Source organism: Carassius gibelio, chromosome B2 (assembly GCF_023724105.1).
Source record: "Carassius gibelio isolate Cgi1373 ecotype wild population from Czech Republic chromosome B2, carGib1.2-hapl.c, whole genome shotgun sequence".
NCBI lineage: Eukaryota > Metazoa > Chordata > Actinopteri > Cypriniformes > Cyprinidae > Carassius > Carassius gibelio.
In genome coordinates, this window is record NC_068397.1 from 18,394,738 (window position 1) to 18,409,144 (window position 14,407).

The 14,407-nt window shown below is 36.9% G+C and overlaps 2 protein-coding genes across 6 annotated transcripts in view; both read right to left on the reverse strand.

The window, feature by feature from the left end:
* Positions 1-296: 296 nt before the first annotated feature.
* ptf1a (pancreas associated transcription factor 1a) lies at positions 297-1,572 on the reverse strand. The gene is made up of 2 exons (XM_052549012.1): positions 890-1,572; positions 297-801 (listed from the first exon to the last, which is right to left on the reverse strand). The coding sequence occupies exons 1-2, from the start codon at positions 1,482-1,484 to the stop codon at positions 599-601; spliced, it is 798 nt and encodes a 265-aa protein (XP_052404972.1). The 5' UTR covers positions 1,485-1,572; the 3' UTR covers positions 297-598.
* Positions 1,573-10,094: 8,522 nt separating this feature from the next.
* The window catches only part of dlgap1a (discs, large (Drosophila) homolog-associated protein 1a), a 126,663-nt gene continuing 122,350 nt past the window's right edge, over positions 10,095-14,407 (reverse strand). For 3 of the 5 annotated variants that reach the window (XM_052547982.1, XM_052547984.1, XM_052547981.1), the window contains exons 11-12: positions 13,521-13,673; positions 10,095-12,916 (exon numbers count right to left, since the gene is read on the reverse strand). In XM_052547982.1, coding sequence (XP_052403942.1) covers positions 12,701-12,916; positions 13,521-13,673 — 369 coding nt within the window. In that variant the 3' untranslated portion in view covers positions 10,095-12,700. Of the gene's footprint in view, positions 13,161-13,520; positions 13,674-14,407 lie in introns of all 5 variants that reach the window. The other 2 variants (XR_008152530.1, XM_052547985.1) reach the window with 2 other exon arrangements.

Sequence of the window (14,407 nt, forward strand, 5' to 3'; positions counted from 1 at the left end):
ACAGTTAATCGCAGGATTTGACTCTATTCATAGGCAAAGAATAAAAGATGACCTGTCTACAAGATATATCGTCATATACTGACGCTATACTGTTTTACAATTCGAATTATATATATATATACCATAAGACGCATGTTTGCCAAAATTAATTTAATTTGGGATCATTTTGATATTTGAAACTACTGTTGAGCTTTTAGGAAACAAACAAACAATAGTAATGTCCATATGGTCCTATAAATTGTTTTATATTGGCCTGTGTGGGTGCATTGAAAGATTTGGACACATGAGAGTGACATTAGACAAATTTATTGAGTCATCATTATCAGTATAAATATAGACGATTTTCGTGTTTCGTTTGTATAAAAATAGGTTTTATTTGACATACAATCCGTATTAAATTAGAAAAAAAATATATATTACAGCACAATTAAACAATTAAATAGGACACAAAATGATTGCCAGTGGCCTTATCTTCAATTCAGACTAAAAAGCTGAAACACAGATAGTAACAATAATACATTACAAATAAACAAAACATGGATATATCCATACAATTCAGTTTTACACAATGTGTATACAGAATAATAATGACACTGCCTTAGGAAATAAAGTTAAAAGGGGGTTCATTCTCAATGTTGTTGATGGATGATTTTAAGTGCAACTTTCGTGGGTCCTCTGGGGTCCAAACTTTCGCTGTCCTAATGATGTTCTGGTCCTTTAACTGCTTCTCATCAGTCCATGACAGAGAGTGTCCGGCGAGAGGAGGCAAACCGTAGTCTGGGTCATTTGGAGATGGGGATCCTGGAAAAAATAATAATAAAACGTGTGAGATTTGTTAAATAATAATAATAATAATAATAATGAAATAATACAATGATGGTATACATACTTGTTCCTCTGTGGCAAATGATGACCTTTTTAGGTTGGTTTAAAGAATCACTGTGTGGGTTACGGATGGGCATGTCGGACTGCACGAGTTCTGCAAGGAAGTTTATGTAGCCGATTGCCAGACGTAAAGTGTCAACTTTCGAAAGTCTCTTCTCGTATGGCAGAGTAGGGATGTGAGATCGCAGTCCCTCGAAAGCGTCGTTAATGGACTGCATCCTCCGTCGCTCCCGGACGTTGGCAGCTTGACGCAACTGTTGCATCTCCACTTCGGATCTCATGCGCCTCCGCCTCTTCAGCAAGGGTCCGTCTCTGTGAGGGGACAGTTCCGAGGTGCTGTCAGCGCATCCGTACGAGAAAGTCGAAGACGACGAGGAAAAAGAGAAGTTGCCAACGTCACAATAATCTCCGTCCTGTGATATCCGGCTGTCCTTATAATATTCTTGGATTTGATTGGTGAGGAAATCAACGTCCTCGTCCAAAAAGTCGTCTGTGTCCAAGTGGTCCCTCGACGAGTGGTCCGTGAAGAAGTCATCGTCGTCGAAATAAGGGGAGGAGAAGGAGTCCAAGCCTGTGAATGGATCCAACACAGTGTCCATTTTTTGTGCTGTGTTGGTGTTGCCCAGTAACAACAATCGCCGACTATTCGATCTCTCCTCTTGATGCTCAAGAGTTGGTTAAGTTTGAAAGGCGGCACGCGAGGACTCTTATAACTACATCCATAGTCGCGTGCCATTGACCGTAAGCGCCAACCAATCAGCGCTTAGCATCCCCAGCGCCCGCAGCTGAGGCAGCTCACCTTAGGATAAGGCATGTTTACAGGCCACCCCCCCCCCCCCCCAAGTACACGCCCCCTAAGCCCAAGACAGGACATGCTCCTAAATTGTCGACAAAGCGACTGCCTATATTGACAACTGTATCAGAAATAGTGTCTCCGTCAGTGACCCAGTCGAACCCTATAAATGACCAGAATAAATAAAACCACTTTTCTTATATATTTTTGTTTTTATATCATTTTATATCGTTTACATACACTTTAATCGACCTATATGTGATTTTACAGCACACTACATTTTATAATAAAAATAAATAAGGAAACCCACATGTGCATTTTTAAGAACTGAATATTTTTTAATTAATTTCCTTAAAATATACTTAATAAGTTAATATGCATGCCATCATGGACCCCCAGGAAAAAAAAAAATGCAAAAAGCAGTCACTGGTCTTGTACACTTTCAAAAGGAAGTAAATGTACCATGTGTGAAAAATAAAGTTACAAAAGGAGGTTATATGCCACAGAAGAACAATTTTTGGTTCCCCAAAGAACCTTTCAATTAACCTTTTTTTTTTTTTTTTTTTTTTACATTTTGTGCAATGAAAAGGTTACATTGATGTTAAAGGTTCTCCATGAAACCCTGCATGCAATTAATAACCTTTATTTTTAAGATGTAGCCTAACTTTATATGCACCCGTTTAGGGTAAATATTGTAATTATTTAACCATCAGTATATAAACCACTGGAAAAGGTACCACCCCAGTGACAGCTTTTTAAAAAAAAAAAAAAAAAAAAAAAAAAAAATGAAATCTATGATTTTCCCCAAACTTTACAGTTATTGTGTGAATTGTATATTTATCAGTTGCTCTGCTGTTAAACGAACAGACAGACACGAAACAACAGTTAATGGACATCCTGCGCTCTCTTAATTATTGACGCTTATGTTAGTTTTGTCCTTCCACCATTAACGGTGACTGGATAAAATGCACTCAGTTATCACATACAATTAAGGGGTCAGAGAGGTAGGTAGGCATACTGTTGACCCTGTCACCTTGAGGCTCCTCTTAAAGCAGGTAACCATTCAAGCTCTCACCATTCGCGTGCGCCAAGCCCTTTCCATCGGCCTCTTAATTATCAAGACGTGCAGCTATGTTAAAGCCCCATTGGTTGTCAACGAGGTGCATACAATACAGCACAAACATTTGTGTATGAGTGATGTCAGTGAAAGGAGCTGTCATTTAAGAGGCAGAAAGGGTAAAGAATAGGTCTCTCATCAATCACGGGCTGTAGGATGCCAGCCGCACGTTTGTATCGAAGCAGTGGACACTCGCCTGTCCAAGAAACAATCAAAAGAATAAGGCAAGCGCTTCAGCGCTAAAGCGGGGGCGTTTGCAGCTTTAACAACCCATAGTCACCCTAAACGACCAATTCTATAACAATACGTGTTCTTGAACAGGCAGAAAAAAACTGAATGGCAAAACAAACATAAAAATGACTCGCACTGAATTTTATCTAACATTAAGAGAAACGCTATTGGAAAGACATCTGTAGAACGACACTGTCTCTTAGTTTTGTAAAAAAAAAAAAAAAAAAAAGTTTGGTTTCCATTTTAAAATTATTAAAATATATTGATTCAGTGAAAGATGTCAGTGTAATTTATGTAGCCTATAGGGTTTTACTAGCCAATGAGCGACTTTTCAGAAAAAAGCATAATATGTACCTTATTTATCCATATGGTAAATAATACAAATGTAACGGTACATAAAAGTACTTTAAAATGTAATATTAGCAACTAAAGTGTACATCTTTTGAAAAGTACCTTTTGAATGGGTATCACCACATTGACAGCTGATAATATTGTGCTTATTAATATTATGTAAAATATATAATCTACTTTTTTCATGCTCCTAACAGCTTTATTATTCATAAATGTAAAAAAGTGAGAGAACAATGCATTAGCTATAAATCAGCAATAAATATATAGCTATAAATATAAAATAACCAACATAAAAAAGGAAAAAAAAAGTTTAAGTAAATTTTCCATATTTTTAATGAAAACGTTTAAAAAAAGATTTATTATGAATACCAACTGAATTGCATTTAAAATAATTATTGTAGAGTTGCAGTTAGGATCGCCACGCGTTTGACCGACGAATTCCCATAGATTTTTGAAAGAGAGGGAGTTTTGTCCTATAAAGTGGTGTTTTAATGTTTTCTTTTAACACGAGTCTTCATTATACAAGTGCTTGAATAACAAACAAGAATAAATATACCAGCGGAGAAACGACAAGCAGCGGGTATGATTTTATTATGTAGGGGGCTGGTACTGGCATTAAGAGCAGTGTGCCTCACAGTGGTCGCCAATGAGGAGGTTTGTAAGACACCTCACAACAAATTATGCCGGTACCTGAGATGCTAACTGGTTGGAACCCATAAACAACCCTTATTCTCTGCTATTCAAATAAAGATGGAGGGGGTCACTTTGTTAGTAAAAGGGAAAAAAGGGTCTGGTGAGTGTATGGTTGTTGCACCCCGCTGCAAGCTGCAACGCGAGGGACAATCCGTGGGAATCACACCACTTGCGCGCTTTGCACTCAAAGAGACCCACTGCCGGCACTGAATGAACAGAGCAGCCGTTCAGCTTGTATGCTAAAACGCGTATTTAGAATATTAAAAAAAGGTGTTGATAAATGTATTTTTTTGTTGTTGCAAGGACTGTTAATTTAATTAATTTATTGCTTGAAAGTTTTTAAATTGACGAGGTGCAAACACACCAGAATGCATTTCTACGTCAATATTGCGTGTATTTCAATGCAATATGATGATTTTGGTTTTTATCATAACATAAATAAGAAATGTCACTTAAGGACTATTTACCCAAGAGCACAAAGTTCACGTTCAAGTGCATAACACGCATATAAACTGCCCATGAATTGGAATGGTGCACCTGTAGTCCACTGTGGAGCGACACAAGTGGCACCTGAACGCCCACCGGTTGTTCAGCAAAGCGAGTCATTGGGCCATTAAGCACAGACAGGACCGTGACCGTCACCTTTGCGCTATCAATTAAGCAATGTCACATCTCTCAGCGGCCGCGGCTGCAGACCTTGGGCTGGCATGGGAATAGCAACACATGGATTTTTGAACAGATATTACAACGATGAGCATTATAAATGAGACGTCTTATTTCAGGTCATGGTGCATTACAGTTCAAAAGACGAGTAAAGGCGACAAGCAGCATGAAAAGACACGCGAAAAGCTTGGAAACTAACAATATTAATAAAATTATTGACAATATAAAAAATGAACATAATTTAAAGATTGTCATTTTTATTAATTTGTTTCAGATGCTTTAGAAACAGGTTGGATTAACGAGAGGAAAGTTTATTTCATTCTAAATACAGTGGAAATGGCTAATCCGTGTAATCTCTTATGTCAAACAGGATTAGAGAAAGGATTAGATATAAAGGCAAATTAAATGAATCAATCAATGACAATAACTGGGCTACTTTAATGGGCTTGATAGTAGGTGCACCAAACCTCTTGAACCGCCAATGTTTTGGCGACGTGATTTTGACTTGGTTTCTCTGAAAGACACTATATATATTTTTTTCAGCAACAAATAGCCAACAATTGTTGAAACAAAAGCCGCGCGATGTGAGTGGCATTGGTCCTCGCGTGTTGGGTAATGTAAAACGATAAAAGGCACCGCACTTTGTTGACGCGCCTGTCAAGTGGCTTTCATTGTTTCCACACTTTACATTTATTGACCTGGTATTCAAAAAGGTTGACTGGTAGACAACTATTGACTACAGGAGCTTTGCGTTTTCACGGCCTCTTTGAAGGGTCATAGATGTTAGGAGCGCAAGCTGCAGAACACTGGGGATCCCTGGGAATCCAGCCACATGCGCCAGAGCAACAGGAGCAGCAACAGCGCACCGAGCGCTCGTTCTCCAGCTTGCCAGACAAATTAGAACGGCAGTCGTGGGGTGTGGAGCGATTCCTGCTTTCACAGGGATGAACAAATAAAGCGTTCTTTCTTAAGTGGCACATCACACGGGGACGCATTGTCTCTTAATGTGTTAAGAAAGGCAATGGTTTATTCTTCATTAGCCTATCAGGGTAAGCCCAGAATGAGCACCTCATCATATATCAACTGTATCAAAGATATTTGATCGAATAAAAACTTATATTAAACCCATTGAAGCAAGACTTATATTTTATCCTATTAAAAGCATCAATTTCACAGATCTGGAACTGGGGAATGTAAATGGAAGCGAAGGCTAATCATAATCCCCTCAAAAGCGTAAACAGCACCTATAAAAGTGTTACATAGTTATTATTACGTTTATCCTCGCGGAGATTAAGAGGATTATTGATTCACTACATCCTAGACTAATTGATTTGTCTATCTGTGTTAATCTGAAAATATGGCTGCCCGCAGGCTGTTTCAGATTAGTGAGGTGTTTGTCTTATAGCGTCCAGCAAATAAACCTCAGGAAAAGAGGAGCGCAGGGAGGGGCGGGGGTGGAGGGTCGCCCTGTTTCACTGCATTAGTTTTATTCCTATATGCTATCTCTTCGTTATTCGTCCTGCAAAATGGTGGACTACAAGGAAGTCTTACATCTCAACCACAAACAAGTTTAAAATTCAAACTTGAATTATACCTACATACATAAATACATACATACATACATACATATATACATATATATATATATATATATATATATATATATATATATATATATATATATATATATATATATATATATATAAAATAATATTATCTTCCTAAAATGTAGGCTAGGCCTATTTCGTTAAACAAAGTCCTTAAAAGTAAAAAAAAAAAAAAAAAAAAAAAAAAAAAAAAACTTTCACAAACCATTAAGTAAAGTACTTATTTTTAAGCAGAATGAATGGGAGCTATCAGGTACAAAGTTGCTGAAAGTCCAAATTTCGCAACATTTCTAGTTCGTCAACCACACACAAAAGAGTGCTAAAATCTTGCCAAAATATGAACACTGTTTTGAAACAGACCTAATTTAATGAGGGGGAAATATAGTACAATTATTATTACTAGGTAGCCTACAAATATTCCCTGTAAAATTTGGCCCATGACGAATTACCTAGTTGATAGATTTATTCTGTGCGACCAAATAAAACACCCAAACTGTTTAATTGTAGAAAAGTAAACAAAATGCCTTGAATATTAGATATCTGTATTACTATTTAAAACGAACAGGCATTACAATATGCACAACAGAACATTTCAAGTTAGTAAACCAAAAGGGCCAAATGCTGTAGCCTGTTTAATATTAGTCATATGCGACAGGTGTTTAATACGCCAAAAATACAACAAAGTTTCAGCGCGCACGTCCTTTTATGGGAAAGACTTACCGCTAAATTTCCAATTTCCAAATTATGCATTGTTTTATTGTTAGTGGCAAATTATTACCAGCATTAGTAATAGTTTTGATCGTGACCCTCCATTTGAGAATCACTGACTGAAAACTGATTTTTTTTGTTTGTTTATTTTTAATCCTCAAATATAGGCTACAACAGTGATAAAGTGCGTTCAAATTAATTAATTAGTCCAAGCTCTTTTTACGAAATAACCTATATGGTTATGAACATAATAATGAACTAAAAGAGGAAAAGACAAATATTAATATTCATATGTAGTTTAATTCATAAAAAAAGCTATATTTATTATTTGCAAAAACGATAACACAAGGCCAAGATTAAGCCATCAAGTACGTGGTTTACACTTAACATGAAAGCATGTTATATTCAAGGTTCAGTCAGTTCTACAAGTAGCCTACTGAAATGTTACCTTTGTGTCAAGCAACTTTTTTTAATTTTTGCACTAAGGCCGCATTCGTGCGATTCCTGGCAATGACGAGGACACACCCCATGCGGTGTTGTCAGAAATATTTGATCTTTTAATTTTTCAGTTTGCGGGTTTCTTGCAGTTGACTGAAGAACCCTATTCATTCAGGTATACACTGGTTACCCAATGATACTTTTGGGAAACGGTCAACAATTCCAAGATGATTCATGCTATCATTTTCAAAAGGGTCCTATGTTTAACGATCAAATAAAAGTTAATTTACACATCACATTAGCATAGTCAGTATACATATGCATCTTAAAAAATTAGAATTTCATGGAAAAGTGATTTTTTTTTGTTATTAAATTAAGAAAAGCTTTAAAAAGTTTTTTGTTTTAATTCTGATGATTCTGACATCTTAGGAAAATGTAAAATTAAGTATCGCAAAAAAGTAGAATATTTACTCAAAGATCAATAAATCAAAAAATATATTATAATAATAAAAAATAACTAAAATAGAAAAAATACAAAACAGAAATGTTCAAGATGTCCAAATCAGGTTTAATTATGTACTCAATACTTGGGGCAACTCAATATTTGACCAGCACCAGCAGACGCCACAGCACCCCAAGTCATCACTGACTTCAGAAACTTCACACTGGACTTCAAGCAGCTTGGATTTTGTGCCTCTCTAGTCTTCCTCCAGACTCCAGACCTTGATTTCCAAATGAAATGTTAAATTTACTTTAATCTGAAAAGAGGACTGTGCACGAGCTGTGGACCACTGAGCAACAGTCCAGTTTATTTTCTCCTACCCCAGGTAAAATGCTTCTGACTTTTTTTCTGGTTCAGGAGTGGCTTGGCTCTAGGAATGTGACAGCTGTAGCCCTTTCCTGAAGACGTCTGAGTGTATTGACTCTTGATGCGCTGACTCTGGCTTCAGTCTACTCCCTGTGAAGCTCTCCCAAGTTCTTTAATCAGCTTTTCCTGAAAATCTTCCTAAGGCTGTGGTCATACATGTTTATTGTGCACCTTTTCCTACCACCCTTTTTCCTTCCAGTCAACCTTCTATGAATATATTTTGATACAGCACTCTGTGAACAGCCAGCCCTTTCAGCAATGACCTTCTGTGGCTTACCCTCCTTGTGGAGGGTGTTGATGATTGTCTTATGGACAGCTGTCAAGTCAGTATTATGTTTTTCCTATAATTGTGGTTGCATGTTCTAAACTAGCCCAAGAGGTAGCCAGTATTTATACTCAAAATTAATCAAACTAATCAAGCTCAAAATTGAATATTCAAATTTTTTAGATAGCTACTGCATTTTAAAATTTCCTAAGCTGTAAGTAGTAACCATCATATTTAGAAAAAAATATAGAATCTAGAATACAAGTTACAAAAAATAAAGACCTTTTCCATGATATACATTTTTTTTACATGCACCTGTAGATGCGCTTTACTGTATGTGGGGGCGTTGCAAGGTGCATAAGAGCAACAAGTGCTTTGTTGCTGGATCCTCAGTGACGCCTAGTGTTGGAAGATAGCACTGTCATATTACATCTCAAGAACTAAGTGTAATAACGCCACAACTTGACATTACATTGCGAATTGTATTTGGGCTGATCACATAGGCCTGCAGAATTCACAACACAACACAACACAGGTTTCCTCAGACGATTTGAGGAATAATGAGGAATATTAGCTTTGCAAGCACCCTTCTTCTTCAACGCAATCTATCCATCAATAAAGTTGCTTACCTAGTCTGACTTACCGGTAACCAATCCCACTAGTTCTCTAAAAATCCCCCATCTCATGAATATTATGCCATTGTTTATGTTGTAGCTATGTACTCCCTGCGTCTTTGTCGGCCTGCTTCTGAAGTCCGTTGGCCTAGTATTTTCTTTCGTTACAGCGCCTCCTTTTGTTCTAACTGGGTATTTCCCGCTAAACAACACCACAAGTGTGAATTCGAGAGAAATGGAACATATTTCCCAGTCTTCTCAATGGCAAAACTAAGCGTCCCATTTGAACTGAATTGACTCCAATGTAGTCCCTCTAAAATGTTATATTAAAAAAAGGAGCTTGCATTCGACTGAGCAATATCCAATGTTCCAGTAAAAGCCACCTGAACAGTACTATTTTGCAAGGCAGCAAAATTATGCCAGTGAGCCTTTTCATTACAAACCCAGTGTTTCTTACATCACTAAGGTTTTAAATTCGTAAGAATATCTAATAAACATCTTGCCATCATGACAATATTGCAAAAGAAAGAACCGTTTATTATGTATATCGTTAGTGTATTTTGCAATACATGTCAAGACAAATAAAGTTTCAAGAATTTATTCTTTGTTCATCGTATGTATGCACATATAATGTTTATACATACAGTACAACATATTCACAATATGAGGGTGGCATGACAGATCACTAAACAGAATCAAAACTGTATAAAATAAACCCTAAATAGATAAGACAAATAAATAAGTACATAAATAAATAATAGTATAAATCATATATATATATATATATATATATATATATATATATATATATATATATATATATATACATATATATATATATATATATATATATGACTCATATTGTATCTGCATGCTTACAGGAACATCCTCATTATCTTTTTGTTGTACAAACAATATAGACTAAAATAAGACCAAGGGGCTTTGATACTGTACACAAGTTCATGAGGCTACTTGACTTCAACCAACAGAAAGAACTGAAAGATTGTGTTAACCAATAAAATCAGGAAGCACTTTTATAGACTCGCGCGCGCACACACACACACACACACACACACACTGCACACAGGTTCACATACCAATTTACCATAAAGATACATACATTCTTTTAAACACAAACTGACTCACACCTGTGTGCACTGAACAAACTCACAAAAACAGGCGTAAAACATCACCAGTGGGAGACCCTGAATTTGCTGCACTCACTTCACATCTGTCTTTTCCTGAGAGTTTAACGCCAGTTTAGCTCACCTGACACGACCGATCAGGCAGAGTCACACGGTCCTCTCAGAGTCTCAACCCTTTTGAGCACAAAGCTTACAAAAAAACTCCCCCCTGTGCCCCAACACAGTATTAAAACACCTCAAATTAAGTCACTCAAATTGCTACTGGAAAGACATAATCTTGTGAACAATGATGAAAAGCTTGCATTTTTATTAAAACTCCCCTTCTAGTGTCCCTTTTTTTTGCAGTCGTCTCATTGAAGAACCTCTACTTGTCTACATAAAAATCCATAGAAGGCCCCAAATCTATGTTAGAAAGTTTATTTGTATTTAATACACGAAAGAATATAATAATGTGCCTAAATGTCCCACGTATGACTAAAGAGGAATTCAAATAAGAAGAACTGTTCAAGAGTGGCCATTGACAAACGTTCACAATAGCAAGCATCAGAATGGCAAAAAAACAGAAATGGCTACAGAATAGTGAAGGCATCTTTTCTTTAGCAATGAATCAGTTTTACAGAATCTCTACATCAGAATAATGTAGTAATATTAGATTTTTTTTTTTATGAGTATTGCTTTTAGCTTAAAATACCCTGTTATGTGGTCATCATTTTCCAATTGTATGAAAAAAAATGGCAGGGATAGAAGTGCTAGCAGTTCTTCTGCGCTTCTGAGAAAACAGAAATGCTAAAAGACAACAGGATATAGTATTTCCTAGAGGGACTGAGAGAGAGGGTTTACCTACTTCACATGGCTAGGAACATAATTCACTATGATCACATCTCTTTAGATCATCAGATTAAGACAGTGTGTGAAAGAGAAAGACAAATGGAACGACTGGAGAAGTAAAACATTAAACCTGGTATAACATTCCTTCAACTCTTAAGGAAAAAGGTACAGACAGATTATATTACAAACACCCAGCCTGCTCCACGCTTATGTTTATTATTTGTGATAAGTCTGTGTAGAACTGTTAAATGCTAAAGTATATACGTGTGTATATGCTCATATTTATCTACACGGTGAATGAGAGAGGTTGTAATGCACGTGTGCATGTGTAACCATGTCTATTATGTGTTTACAAACAAACTGTATGTAACCACACATGCATAAAAATGAAAAAGAGTATATATAAAGTGGCTGAGCTCCAAATAGTGTGCGTGTGAATGAACTAGTAATAGATTTTGTTCAGGGCAGAAATATTTAATTTCACACAAATAAAAGCGAGTCTGTGAGGGACAGTTCTGATGTATATCCAGCAGAGTCATATTTTCTATGAGATGAGCAGTTTTGTCATATTTTTTTAGTAAAGCTATATAGAAATCTTTGAAACAAGATAAATTGAGAAGCAAGACTGCATAAGACAAAGTATCTTTAATACTAGTAGACTTTGTGTAAAAGCACTGGCATATTCTTTCATTTTTTCACCAGATTTTAAGTGTTAACAATTTTTTTCTGAAGGAAATTAATATTTTTATTCAGCAAGGATGCCTTAAATTGATCCAAAGTTTCGATTTGTCTAAGAAATCTTCAAAAAACAGTTTTCAACATTGATAATAATAAGAATTTTTCTTGGACAGAAAATCTGCATATTAGAATGATTTCTGAAGGATCATGTGACACTGAGTAATATGACTGATGAAAATTCCCAGTGCTGCCATCACAGAAATAAATGCATTTTAAAATATATTAAATTAGAAACCAGTTATTTTAAACAGTAATTATATTTCAATTGATTACTGTTTTAATTGTATTTTTGATCAAACAAAAGCAGCTTCTTCTAACATACTTCAATATGAAAAACCAGTTCTTCATATTTTATGCAGTGCTGCTTCTCAAAAAAAATAAATAATAATAATTCTGAATATTCATACTGAAGAAGTACAAAGCGAAGGTCCCTCAATCATTTTCACCACAGGACGTACCCTGAAATAGTTTTGCCAAAAAAACAACAACCTCGTTTTCATTTGTGTAAAATTAAAAGTCATTTGTCCTGAAGTCATAAGGGTCATAGAAATATGATCTATGGTCTTGGAAGTCATTTGTTTTATTAATAAAAGGTCAAATTACTACTACTGTGCTATCACGGTGCTGGTGTATGTCGCTCCTAATATACACTGATCTTAGTATTAGGCAAATATAGACCTGTGTGATGTGTTGTGCTCGCGGCGGGTTTCTGCACTTGGGCGTTCTTGTGTGAGTGCGTTTTGGCGTTTGGCAGTTTCATAATCTGGTCTGGGCCTCAGGAATATATATCTCGATGCTGTCTGCACTCTCTGTGGCCGAGTTCTGTCGTACGGAAGCAGCTCGTTTGGCCGCCATCAAACGCTTGCGCGCCTCCTGACGCTGCTTCTCGGTGCTTTCCAGCGAGCGATCTCTGGCCAGGGGGGGGTGGCCTTTCGGGGGTTTCTTTGGCACTGGGGGAGGCAGCCTTCTCTCCTGAACAGGGATGACAAACAGTCAGTTAGCCGCCGCGGCGGGCGGAGAAAGACGAGCCGAGACAGCAATATGGCACACCTGCACACAGACAGCGCTAAGGCCAGCCGCGGCTAGCGTTACGGAGCGGCGCTAACGCTTCCGCGGCCGACTGCGTGCGGTAAGAGAGTGGCCCGGCGGGGTGAGAGGTTGGGGGCCGCTGCCCCCATGGTACGTGCCGGATGGAATGACTTCTGAAAACAGCTCACTGTCAAACAAACAAACAAACAAACAAAGCAAACATGAAGAGGATGTCTGGAAATTAAGAGTGAGTGAAACATTCACAGTCACATTCGACCAAAAGACTGACATGAGCAGCAGGGAGACAACAGCAACCCTTCCGGAGGTAAATATTTTGAATAATATTGTGGATTTTGGAGGTTTGTAATTGCCAGTGCCCCCACTTGAATGCATTATATCACACTACAGAAGCAACAGACCATGCACATGAATGAAAAAAAAAAAAAAAAAAAAATGCAACATTGCCTGCGGTCAGGCAGCTAGCACGTCTACATTCCTTTTCTTCTTCTATTAATGACTCTGTACTGATTCTGCAAGTTTGTTGTACCTTTCTCTCGGGGGGGTCGAGGGGTCTCCAGTTGTTGGCTTTGAGCTGGTGAAGCTCATCGAACTTTAAGCTGATATTCTCAATGGAAAGTTGAAGCATGTCCCAGAACCCTGCCAGATCTTGAGCCACTGGCCGTGGGTGAGCGTTTGGGTTCTGTTAAGCCAAGAGAAGGAACAAAAGTGAAATTATAAGAATTAACTGTGGTGTTTAAACATCTGATAGCCTTGATGGATCAGTTTTCTCTGGAGCTGGTGTGTCCATCCTGGTATTTTGCTTGCAAAGAGGCATTCTTTAAACCAAAGAAGATACACTACTGTTCAAAAGCTTGGGGTTGGCATGTATTTTAATAAAAATGCAGTAATTAAGTTATACTGTGAAACATTGCAATTTAAAATACATTTTCCTATTTTTGTTAATATATATATTTTAAAGTGTAATTTATTTCTGTGTTTACAAAGCTGAATGTGTAGTAGTGAATTTGAATTTGATAAAACAGAAATCTATTGTATCATTATAAATGTCTTGACTGTCACTTTTGATCAATTTAATGCAACCTCGCTGATTAAAGGATTAATTTATTTAAAGAGAAAACTCTTACTGACCCCAAGATTTTGAATCACAGTCAAGTCACCTATATTTATATAGCACTTTATTTTTAACAATAAAGACTGTTCCGAAACAGATTCACATAAATAAACAGGAACATAGCAGAATCACTTCATCATACTGTAAAGCAGCACTAAAAACACAATAGCGTCATTACTTAGCTCAGTTTGCTTCAGTTGAGTTCAATAACAGTGCAAAGTTAATCAATTTCAAAACAAGTTCAGATCAGCTATAAACAGCTGTAAATAGTGTCTTAATCACCTCAAGTCAGTTTAATGCTG

Bases quoted from the DNA above. Each gene is read 5' to 3' on its own strand.
- ptf1a (XM_052549012.1), bottom strand. From the start codon at position 1,484: ATGGACACTGTGTTGGATCCATTCACAGGCTTGGACTCCTTCTCCTCC. The intron at 802-889 runs GTATGTATACCA...TATTTTTTCCAG, and splicing joins CATTTGCCACAGAGGAACAA to GATCCCCATCTCCAAATGAC.